Source organism: Thunnus albacares, chromosome 18 (genome assembly GCF_914725855.1).
Source record: "Thunnus albacares chromosome 18, fThuAlb1.1, whole genome shotgun sequence".
Classification (NCBI taxonomy): domain Eukaryota; kingdom Metazoa; phylum Chordata; class Actinopteri; order Scombriformes; family Scombridae; genus Thunnus; species Thunnus albacares.
The window spans coordinates 9720057-9732885 of record NC_058123.1 but is presented as its reverse complement, the minus strand read 5'-3'; the positions used below and the strand labels follow the sequence as shown (position 1 = coordinate 9732885).

Sequence of the window (12829 nt, the reverse complement as noted above, 5' to 3'; positions counted from 1 at the left end):
TTTATTTAATTTTCAGTCCCTTTCCTAAATTTTCCTGTCACAAGACTTGATTGTGATTTCAATGTAAATGTATATGTGAATGTATGATAAATAAAGTCTATCCTATTGTGATCTGTTTCAGACTTATGATAGAGGTGTACAAACCTTTCTTCTTGCAGGTGGACATTTGTTCATTTGTTTACAAGTAAACAAATGCACAAAAGCAAAGTAATAAGTAACATTCAGTTTTCTTAGCATTGTTTTTTGCTCCACTGGTAATACATTTCAAGATAACAAACCTAAATTTTTCCTCAAAGCTGTCAAAAAACTAGAAACATACAGAGAAGCTTCAGCAGAATTGTGTGCAATTTAGCAGTTTATTAGGCAGTTGTGTATACAAATGATTTTCAACACTGTCCATTCAGATTTACACTGATCAATCTGGTAGGGTCCCTTTACACACCAAACAAAAATAGAACAATATTTATTTGAAGCAGTTCAAACAGATTGACAGAATTTAACTGTTAACAGTCCACTAGGACACTACTCCATAAGCTGTCAAAAGGTCATGTTTTCACACATTCATCTTACCCACAAAACCCACCATGTAATCCATGAGAAGTTTTGTAATCAGAACTTGCAACTTCCCTTCAGAACTAAAAATGTTTAGTTTTACAATATCTTTAAAGACCATAGTATATGCATTAACTATGATCACTATATTTTATAAACTCTAGTTTAAAACTGAGACATAAAGGTCAAATATCAACTAAAGAGTTCGGTCCAAACCTGCCTAGCAGGACAGCAAGAGAAACAAGATGATCACAATTATTGTCACTCTGTAAGATTTCTGTTGTATTATTCCTCTGAAATGTAAAATCATTTATACAAACAAGATATTTTAGATGTTTAAAGCTGTGGAGAGCTAAACCCTGGAAACCCAGACTTCAGCAACTGCTGACACCTCTCAATGAAAGTAAAAAAAAAAAAAAAAAAATGATATTACAATGAAAACATCCAAAGGTATTTCAATCCTGGCTCAGTTGTTTTTCCTATTACCATATTTGAAAGATGGTAGCAGTTACTGAGGTTTACAATAGTTTGGCAAGAACATAATCAGATGTTTATTTTAAGTTTTGCAGTTGAGAATTTTGTAATGCCAATGTAATTTTTTTTAACAAGCATTAATTGTGAATTAGCAACACTAACAATAATTTGTGGACTTGAACCCTTAAAATTGCAAAAGGTGCCAATAATTTCAACCAGCACTGATTTCTGACTTTTACTGACATAAAAACTGATTAACAGTACTGATAATGATAAGGCAGCCAAACAACAGACACCACTTACTGTAAAACATTAAGACTCTGGACCAGAAATGGAGGAAGACGCATCATACTTATGATTAAAGACTTATCTTTAACACTTTGCGAGCTCGCAAGTATAAGGTTCTGCCTGACTGTTTTTAATCAAATATAAAATCAGCCACACATTGATGATCTTATGATGTTTGTCTGATGTTTTTCCTTTTATCAGAATTGTAATCCACCCAGCAGGACTTTATAATTCCGAGCTCACAAGTCTGTTTCAGGTTTAAACAAACAGTATGTAAACCTTTTTTTCCAAGGTCAACCTTCAAGGGAATGTGTGGGCAGTCAAAAAAAAAAAAAACATACCCAAAAACGGCAATATTTTGGATGTATTCTCCTGCCAATACATTGTCCATGCACTGCATGTAATCGCTATTACTCATTTTCAAATTGAGCCCTGAGGCCTATACACTTCTGATGGATTGGCATTTAAGAATTGAATGTAGGAAAAAGGCATTTCACTCAGTAATCATATTCATATCCTAATCATTAATCTGCTAATAAAACAAGAAATAGAGAAAATACAACAAAAAAAAGTCAAAATCAAGTTGTCATTTTAATATGTGACACTGAAAATGATATATTTCTAGATTCCGACTGTCGTGGCAAATACCTCTTCAATGGTAAGAGGTATTTTCCATGACTATATTAATCTTGAAAGACAATCAAGTATCAGAATAACTGTGATTGAAGGAAACAAAACTGTGATATTGATTTAAAAACGAGACAGTAAAAAAGGAAAATATATACCATCCAGCAATACATCTTAATGCAAGAAAGAAAAGAAAAACAATTCTATTTCCAATAGAACCAACACTCTGTCCACTTAACGCACTGATAAATATATTCATGTCTTTATATAAAAATGTAGGGGACAGACAAATTCAACCAGATTTTTACAACAAGGACAAAACCATGAAAATTTAGTCTCTGACAACTCAAATTCACAAAAAAAAAAAAAAGAAAACCAAACATAAATCTGATGAAGCATTCTTTTGTCCCTGACAAGACAGAAATACAGGGGTCATTGCACTTCTTCAGAGTCCAATGAGCGGAATGGGCATGACAACCCCGGTTATAGCCAGTGCAGTATCCCGATACATCTGCACCGCTTTTCTGATCCCCACTGAGAGAAAAACAAGAGCAGCAGGAAATAAAAGAAACTTGTGCAAAAGTGCTTCCTGCATCCTATACGACTGCCACCCCAAAATACCAAACACTCAACTTGTGGCGTCCTTCTCTGCAGGCAAAAACTTGATCTTGTTCTCTGTACTGGAAAGCAGTGCTCACTGGCTACAGTACAGAAAATTCAGTGTAATCACTTGCGCATATACGTATAGGTGGGATGTGGACATTTGTTATGAAATTGATCAGGAAATTGTAAAACCCTCTCCTAAATGTTGTTCTGTCCTTGCTATTAAGTAGCTTGCCATTCATCTTTCTCAATAACCCCTTACATCTCCTGCCAGCTCAGTATACATCCCTTCAGCTTGGGGAACGACCAACCTGCATCAGTGCCATGGAACAATCACTTCATCCTCAGCCGGGATGAATTGAGCCATGAATCGGTTGCATGCTTATTGCTATAAAGACACTCGGAGAGGAAAAAAGGCTAGCGATTGTTTTGCAAGCTATCGTGCAAGTAGTTTAATAAGATTTGCGCACATCTCAAAGAACTCGATGGTGTGGCTTCCTGGTCGAGGGACGGACGCGTTGTCCGCCCCTCCCGTTGAGTCGATGGATGAGGTCAACGATGAAGCTAAAGAGCCTTCTGCGGCCTTGGGGGGTTGCACAGTGCTAGACGTAGCTGGAGCGTCTGCACCATCTACATCGTTCTTAATTGTGGTGCGGTAGTTGCCCACAGATCCAGAGCGGAGAGGGGTAGCAGTTCCAGATTTTGTCTCCAACATATCATCTGAATAACACAAAAGACATATTCACATACAAACAAAAATTATTTAATTCCAGATTAATATCCATAACTTCAACACTTGGCTTTGAACTTTTGAGCAATCAGCTTTACCGTTCCTTAGAGCCTTCAGTTACAACTGCAACTGAACACAAACACTGACTGACTTTGAAGCAGCCTGAGGTCAAAATTGAGCTTCGGAGCCTTTACACAGCATGCCTGTGCTACGTAAATAACCCACAACAACACTCTTATCTCATATTTTCCTTTGAGGCGCCGCTGTACATCTACACAGTGCAAAAGCCCACACCCTCCACTCTGGTCAAAGAATTTATCAAGTCTACGCTGAGGCAGCTCACTAAAGGACAGAATGCACTCCTGTTGAAGGGTAATAGGTTATAAACTTAATAAACTGTGTGGAATAGGTATGTGACCAGTTTAGCTGATAAAAAATTCGAGAACACCACAACTGCAGTTTCTTTTCTGACCAATAGTTGTTTTTTTTTTTTACTCTGGTCTTTTGAGAAAAGCACAATACAAATACCATGCAACATGTAACATATATTTACACACTATTAATGGGGTGTGTTATTATGTAATTGACAAAGAACTGTTTAGTTTAAACTTACCGTCTATGCTACGAAAGTCAAGGAGGTAGGTCCTACTGTCCACCTGGTAGAGTTGAAGGCTCATCTTGGTTTGCATCCCGGTGATCGGGTTCTTCCTTCTTACACGTAAATAATATGGATTCACAACCTGGAAAAAATATGAAAGGTGAAGAAACTAACTGTATAAAACCACCTCTGTGGAGGTACTCTGATATCACAAAAAGTTATTTATCGTTAAACAGGCTCTTAACTTAAATTACTATTTCAATACTTGCATTTTAAGTACATTTAAGTACTTTTTCTCCTATATATCGCTCTCATGTACTTTCTTCCTTACCTTCCACTCATAATCCAGCTGTTTCATGGCACGGCACACTTCTGACATGATGTCATTGGGTCTGCTCTGGCTGCGGATACCCAGGTGCCACTTGGCCCTTCTAACGCCCTGGTGCTTGGACTTCTGGGGGTTTAACTCGTCCAGAGTGTGGCGAGGCCTGGGAGGAGTCTCCGCCACGAGGAAGGGTACGCGCTCAGGGTGGGGCTTCATAATGCCCACAGCTGCACCGGATGAGGTTAGGTGCTGGTCGTCTAGAAAAGAGTCGGGAGGGCTGGACGCCAGGTAGAAGTCCTTGGCTTCATTCATGATGCGACGATTGTCGATGATGAGATGGTAGGCAACAGCCAATGGATCCTGGTGGTTGCGACTGTATATGCAGGCCAGAACCTCCTCCTCTGTGCACTCGAACTTCTCACACACCTCCTTCAGGGCCTCGTCGTCGATCATGTTGTTGCTGTAGGAGGGGTCCTCAGGGAACAAGTACTTGGGTAGGTCCTGTTTGAACCATTCATCCTCTCTGTAGTAAAACAAACCGCAGACCATGAGTGCAACAATTTAAAAAAGACTTCAAAAAGACAATCTAAAATTAAGACAAAAAATACTGGAAGGTAACAGTTTGACTTTGTAAATTAGCCTGTCCAGTTTACCTGATTTCTTTGATGGTGGCTCTTTTCATGGGGTCCACCTGCAGCATGTGTTTCAGGAGGCTTATTACTGAAGGGTTCAGATACTGCGGGGTGAAAAAGATCCCATCACAGATCTTCTTAAAGAGTGTTGGCACATGGTCGTCATCGAAAGGAAGTGTCCCACACAACAAGGCATAGAGAATGACCCCGCTGCTCCAGATATCCACCTCTGGACCAGCATATAACCTGAGGACCGTTAAGTGGGTAAAGACACAATAAGTAAACAGAAACAACCCTGTAATCACAAAAAGTAATGTTTTACTAGGTTTTCTTTATTCTGCAACACCTTGGAGCATCACAGTTGGAGAGCACTTCTATGTCGATGTTAACTTCTAATGATGGTAAAAAAAAATAAAACAAAACATTACCTTCCTGAGATAACCTCAGGTGCAGCATAGTTTGGAGAACCACAGCTCGTTCGTAGGAACTCTCCATCAGACATCATGTTTGATAAACCTGCACAGAATTTTACAGTTATATAACATACACATGTGAATAAACAGATTTAATAAGGTAATAAAATAATTCACTGAGGATTCAAAATGAAAGAGACAGCAACATGTTGCACTGAATCTAAGTAGCCTAAGGTACAATTCTGAGTTTGAATATTCTATTCTGTATATGTGTTTAACAAGATTTAGGCTTATGGGTTTTTAAAAAAACACAGCTATGTTTACATTCTGTGTATCCCTTGAGGCTTATCAAACATGTTGCAAAGTTATTTTTGTAAATATTTTGAATCCTGGATTGTTTAAATCCATTAGTCTTCTTCTTCCTTGCCTTCACTGGCATGTTACTGCATTTTATGGTGCACCACTGTCAGCAACTGTTGCTCTGTGGAATATCATGTTGCCCTCACGCTTGTGCCTCCTTGCGTATACGATACAATCAAAACAAGGATCCACTTATAAAAACATACACCATACCACAACTATTGGTCAAAAACTCCACAGGGTTCCTCTGAAGTGAATTATTTGTTGTTCTTGTCACTTCTTGTCATGTCAAGTTTAGGATTGAAGTGTACTTACCAAAGTCTGCAATCTTGGCATTCATGTGAGCATCGAGCAGCACATTTTCTGGTTTGAGGTCTCGGTGCACCACCATGTGTCTGTGGCAGTAGTCTACCGCTGAAATGATCTGCTGGAACAGCCGACGACTTTCCTTTTCATCCAACTGTCAAAGCACAAATTATCCATGAGGTGTGATCTTTTCTTGTGACTCAGTGAGCACATCACAGCTGACTAAGCAGCGCTCCGTGTTGTGTTTTGATATCTTTTCCAGTTGATTTTGATTCGCACAGTTCAAAGAATATCTGCAGCATAGGCTGGCGATAACACCAAGCACATCATGCACTTCTGTCTTCTGTCCCCTAACTAATGATAAAATGTACAACATCTGCTACATATATACATACAAGGAAAATGTGAGAGAAAATGTGGGACATCATTAGACCAGACTATAAGACGTTTTCCAATATCATAGTGTATTACCTTTCCATTTTTGCAGATGTAGTCGAAGAGCTCTCCTCCTGAGACATATTCCATCACCATGAAGATATCTGTAGGGGTGCTAATAACCTGATACCTACAGATATGAACAAAACATTAAAATCATGTAGGTCATCAACACTTAGCTGACATTAAACTGCTCAAATATAGACATTAAAATTTATTATTTCATCATTTGTGCTTGGACGAAAATAGGAACGTTTGTTATTAAATCTCTGGGGTTTGGTATCAACTATTGTAGAAACATCAGAAGAGGCTAGAGGAAATACTCATCTTTATACTTGTATCTTTTGCATGCTCTCCTTATATCTTGCCTTCAATTGTTGTCCGGTAGCCATAAATGTTGTTAAAATGTCATTAACATTAAAAAAATATTCCATCCCTGAAAGCAAAGCCTGTTCATGGAAGCTGGGCAATGTCCACCCCGCTTTCATCACTGGCCAGGAGGAGGGTCATGAAGGCAAAGTCAACTTATGTGCACTGACCCATTCAGATAAACATGTATCACTGTGTCAGTCTGAAAAAGGGTATACTTTGTCAAACCACAATAGTATAAACTAATTCACTCGCAAAGCAGCAAAGACAAACATACCTCTTGGGGGATTTTAAAACAATAAATGTCAGAAACTGGATGAGTAAAATCATGTGATAACATTGAAAATGTTTGAAGGGATTCTTTAATATGTTTTTCATTGATTTAATTATTTTTTGAGTTGTTAAAATCACAATTTGTTAAAACTTAATAGACATAAAACAATTAAGAAATGTGGCAGGTTGATTAACAGCTTTACTGCATTGTTCTCTTTGCTATAGAGAGCTTAGACTCATTTTTAATGACAGTTGTGTTACATACTTCTTCACAAGCCAACAAGGCTTCCAGAAACTAGCCTACTGAGTCCATCAGCTGTGTCTGTTGGTCCGTCAAGAGTCTCCCACATCGACTCAACAGTTTTATAAATAGCCAATACCAAAATGCCATTAACTTCAACTTGATTGAGCGTTTCAAATGCCTGAAAATGTGTTCTTGGTTACCTCCTATCCTGTCAGCCCAAAGGCTTTGTGGGAAATTCTAACACCTCAGAATAGGGTTGGGTACCAAACTCAGTACTTCTAAGGGTACCGACTGAATTACATCGGTACTACAGAGTACCTATTCAGGTTAGATCAATCTGTGCCAAATTTAAGTACCTTGAGAGCGGGCTGTGTTGTGAATTCAATAATATAGTTAATCTTGATAAGATTTCTATGAGCCTTTTGAAAAATTCCTCCTAGTTTACCGACACACTTGAAAATTCTCTTCTGTGTTCCTGTTTCAAATATCAGCCTTATTTTACTGTTTCCTGATCGCTTTCAGCCGTATCGGAGCCATGTTAAGTTACTGCTAATGAAAACATTTCCTGTTGTTTCATATGATAAGCTTTCCACTGACAAACTCACAAAAGGCTACTATTGTTAAGAACTTATAGGAAATGAAATGTGTTTATCGCTGGGTCGGCGGAGTTTCGTTAGCGGTGCTACTCTTCAATAAAAACAAGTCGACACAACCAGATCCTGAGATATCTGGAGCTATGTGTTCAGCCAATCAGTTAAGAATACTGCAGAAAGAAACATTACAAGCAGAAACAGCCCCAGTGAGGTGCTTGATGAAGAGCTGCTGACGACAGGCTCTTAGTACATTTTCGGCAAACAGCACATCTACAACAGGTAGCCTTAACAACTTATTTTAATTTTTTATTACTAATCTATTATATATCATTGTTTATTTTATCTTACACAACAGAATGTTCTAAATAAATAAAAATGATGAAATTGAGAAGTTAAGAAGGACTTATTTTTTACAACTGAAATGACATTTTTGTTATTACAGAGAGAATAAAGTACTGAAAAAAGGTACCATTGGGTGCTGGTACCAAATCCCGGGCACCAGTGTTGATACCCAACCCTATCCCAGAATCCACACTGGCATTCATCACACTATTATATCTATTTTTATTACACCAGTACTGTAGCTACACTTGCTCATAAGTCACATTTCTCCCTGTGACCGTCAGACTGCACATCAAACAGCAGAACAAACTACCTGGTCAAGTGAAATTCATGTCAGCTGCACAGAAACCACATTGTAAACTCTGCAGCTCTAAATCCACAAGTTTGAATATACTTAAAAACAGGAACAAAATGGTAATGTGACAGTGTTAAGATATTGCAGGAAAACTTTCTGTCTGTCTTATCCTCAAGTCCACCATCATTAGTCTATCCATTACAAAACATTTCATGTGTCACAATTGCTACAAACATCCTGTATATCACATGAAGCAGTATTGTGTTATATTACTTGTTTATTCCATTTGGCTTCACTTGAAATTATCCTCCGACAGGCAACGCTATGCACTCAGTATCTATGAACCCTATCGAAGATCAGATCTCTCTCTGTCTCTCCCTCACACACACACAAAAGAGTTTACATTCTTGTGCATGCATGACATGGAGCTGGTATTTTGGGCAATTAGCCACACCTCCTGGTAAGTTTAATGACCCCTTAACTGCGGCCTTGAGCCCTCGCTGCAGCCTGTGGACATTTAGGAGGAAGTACCTCTGTAATTCTCTAACTATATTTTTTAATCAGTGACACTTTCAGCAACAGTGTTTACCTCAAGCTAGCGGTGGTTACAATCACTTAAGGACAGGTCAAAAGGCAAGGCATAAGCAATCACGATGATAAAGCACTTTTGTACATCAAAAGGTAACGTCAGCAGAGAGGATAAACATAAACGGGCCATAACGCAGAATGAGCAGAGGACTGAAAGGAGAATCTGTCTGGGTCAGACAGACATCGTCCTAGATGGATGTACTCTAAAACACACCATTAAAGCCCAGAAATAGCTCCGTGGGTGGCATTAATGTGGCGGCAGGGGGATTATGGAGCAGCGAGTAGGGTGTAATCTAGGACTTACAGTTTAATTATGTGAGGGTGCCTGAAAAGCTTGAGGTTCTGGATCTCCCTGCGGATCTTTCCCACCACGTCCAAACTGCGGATCTTCTGCCTGTTCAAGATCTTCACCGCAACTTGGTGCTTGGTCAGCTCATGTTGGCCCACTGAAGGATAAACAGAAGAAGCACAGGAATAATATCGATTAGAACCCAGGGTATAAGAAAGATTATAAATAGCACCATTAAAAGGGAAAACAAGATAATTGTCACTATGAGGTGAAGACTTAGTTAAATCATTATTAATATAAGCATTAACAGATTGTTTTGGCCACTCTGGGGGCCATGGAACAAAACATTTACATATTATTACCATATAAAGTTGATAGGGCGAACATGTTAGCAAACAGTTGCTTATTGGCATATACATCAGATTCAGGGCAACATTTGCATGCATTTGGAGTCATTTTCATATAGATCTGATGAAAAGAAGTCACTCTACTTTTAATGCTGTTTTTCTCTCCAGAGCTCTAGTATGTTCACCAGCTAGTCGCTAAGTTTTACTGTTAGTCATTTGGTGCTGGGCAGGTAGCATACAGAGGGTCTCTCAGAGCTTGAAACAGCTGCTTGCAGCATCTCGAAACAACGCTGGTGAGAGTGGTGAGAATGCACCAAAACAAAAAAGTTGCAGGCCTGAAAACAATTTGTTGAAAGTCCCTCAAACTTTCCATAGAGCTGAAGGGAACAGCAGAGTCAGGTGCTAACTCTGTGTGAGTTCAAAACTAAGAGCAACCTGTCTCACATACACATAGTCATTTGATCTATTGATAATATAACTATATTGATTACAACAGCTTTAACTGTAACAACGGGCTGTTTTCTGCAGAGCACGAAAACCTTGATGTGGCTTCATCCTCACACTCAAGACCCAGAACTATTAACATCATAAAAAACAACCTAAACTACCCTGTTTTTATCTTAAGGATGTGGTTTAACCAGAGACTCCGGGAGCGGTTTCCCAGCCGAGAAGGTTTGAGATATATCTCAACCCAAAGATGTAATCGTTCAGTTGAAGTAAAAATAACAAAAACGATATCGCATGGAGGATTTCATTCGACAATAGCAATACGCAACAGCAGCAGCCAGGAGAGAAGTACACACACATAGCTGAGACATATCAGGACTAATCTATCACAGAGAGAATAAATGTTAACATCTGATTATGTGGTGGGAAGACAGCACACTTGCATGTGGGAGCAGGAGTAAACAGCTCCTATTGATTTACCAGTTGTGCAGGTAGTAAACTATTAACCAAGTCTTCTGTAATCAAGACCATATTAACAGAGCAGAAACACCAGTGCAGTGTAGTCCCCTTTCCTTTCAGCAACAACAAAAAAAACTGAGTGCAGACTAGAGAGATGACTCACTGAGAATTAACTGACTGTAAACAAAGCTAGTGGTTGTTCTGACTGTTTTTGGAGAGGGCCTGGCTGGTTCTCCTCATTTGGGTATGTTCGGGCTTTATCATGTGTTCCTAGGAGGATAAAAGCTCTACAGGATGAAACAGAAAGCGGCATATAGAAGATGTTTTAGCCTTTTAATGATCACATCAGTTGATAATGTGTTCTAAAAAGAAATGTGAGCATGTAGATATAGACGTTTTCTGGAATACAATAGCTATTAAGAAAATGACTCGATAAATACATGGCTGTATACTGACACACTTACTGATCGTACCGCCCCCTGAACTGACAGCACTGGGCGTCGGTTCGGCTGGGTTTACCCAACTGACCACCTCCCCTCACACACATCTACAGGAATGAGTGTTTCTCAACAGGATGGAAAATTCAACTCAAAAGAGTTGAAACCAAAAATAAGTGCCCTGTTGCAAAACTCAAACAGACAGACACAGAAATGACAGGAATCAGGAATGACTACACGCTTCAAATGAATATGTCCCAAGCAAGAGCTAACATCATCTAACAGGGTTTACTTCCCGGTGTCTGTCTTGACAAGCGACTTGTGGCTCTCTGGCTAGCGCGCAACGCAACCGACGCTAGCTCAGATAAATGTAGCTTAAAGAGAAACCAATGTGTTAAAACTGCATTATATGGCTGTCGTTAGCAACTGCAGCTACATCCCCAAAATGTCACATTAGCCGCAAACAAGTTGAGCTAACTAGCGAGACAACAAGTGTGATACCTTCCTGGGTTGCGACAAGTTTAGCTTTCATAGCAAGCTAAATTAGCAGCGAAGCTAAAAGCTTCCATTGCCACCATCTTTCAGTTGCCAGGATGCACAAACGTCAAGACAGCCAGACGTACCTTTAACCTTTCCAAACGTCCCCACTCCGAGTGTGTCTCCGAGAATGTAATGTCCTATTTTAACTCTTCCTTCATGTTTGGTTTTTTCCGTCGCCATCTTCCCGCAGTGGCCTTGCTGCGGGGTTAGCTAGCTGCGGGCAGAGATGGACCGAGCTCCGCGGTGTGCGCCTCCACTCTAGCGGCTCTGCCCCGCACAGAGTGTGGGAGGCGCCCCGGCTCCTGCGTGATTCGTCAAAAACGTAGGCTACGTATTGTGTTGCCTTCAAATGCTCTCAGGAAATTCCAACTATCAGTGATTATCAACTTGTTTATTGTGCCTAAAAAAAACATGTGGTATGGTTATTTTTTTTTAAATCAAGGTCGCATAGTGAATAAAGAGAGTAAATATGCATAAGACATCCACGTGATTACTAATGAGAAAAAAGTAAGTAAAACAAAACTTGCATGCTGAAAAAAGGACAGAAGCAAACATGAACAGATGTAACACAAATGTAACATTAATTATTTACAAAGACAGCTAAACATTGTCCTAAATATATAACAAGAGACAAATGCTTTCAGGCATTCAAGGTTTAAGCACTATGAGAACTGTGGATTGAGTCAGTACTGCAGTGCCATGTATGAGCCATATTCTTATCAGTCAATCTGACCTTGTACATTTAGGTACAACCTTTGTCTAATATACAGCCTGCAAAATGTGACTGTAACTGGTCAAATCCTGTTTGAATGACAAACAGGGAGTTAGACTTATGTATATGACTCACCCAACGTTTAACCCATTCATAATGTGAACTGCGTTTCATGAGAATCTGATTCTGTGGTCACACAATGTGGCTTATTTTTAAATATGTGCCACACCCAAAGATCATAAGCAAGTGCCAAAAATATTGTTTTCACTCTTTCCCAAAACTAATTAGGAATAGGTTGTTCCCAAGCTTAAGTGGTCTCAAATATATCTCCAGTGCAATAATTATCAAAGGAAAATTTCTTCTTGTAACCCATTATGTTACTGGAATGCCACTGACATGAGCATACATTTGACAGGCTTACTGTATGTGTGTCTTTCTGTTTACCAGGATCCATATGATAGAAATCTGCTGTTATGGGCAGTGCACTATTTAAAGCAAACTTCTGAAGATGCAAACATCGCCTAAAAGCTTTTGTTTTTCAGTAAATGAAA

At 39.2% G+C, this 12829-nt stretch overlaps 1 protein-coding gene across 1 annotated transcript; it reads right to left on the bottom strand.

Annotated features, from left to right (window-relative positions):
* Positions 1–337: 337 nt before the first annotated feature.
* On the bottom strand, positions 338–11863 carry prkaa1 (protein kinase, AMP-activated, alpha 1 catalytic subunit). The gene is made up of 9 exons (XM_044332831.1): positions 11650–11863; positions 9352–9493; positions 6380–6473; positions 5918–6062; positions 5258–5345; positions 4851–5075; positions 4204–4720; positions 3888–4014; positions 338–3264 (listed from the first exon to the last, which is right to left on the bottom strand). Exons 1-9 carry the CDS (start codon positions 11744–11746, stop codon positions 2981–2983), a joined length of 1719 nt encoding a protein of 572 aa, XP_044188766.1. The 5' UTR covers positions 11747–11863; the 3' UTR covers positions 338–2980.
* Between the last annotated feature and the right edge of the window lie 966 nt (positions 11864–12829).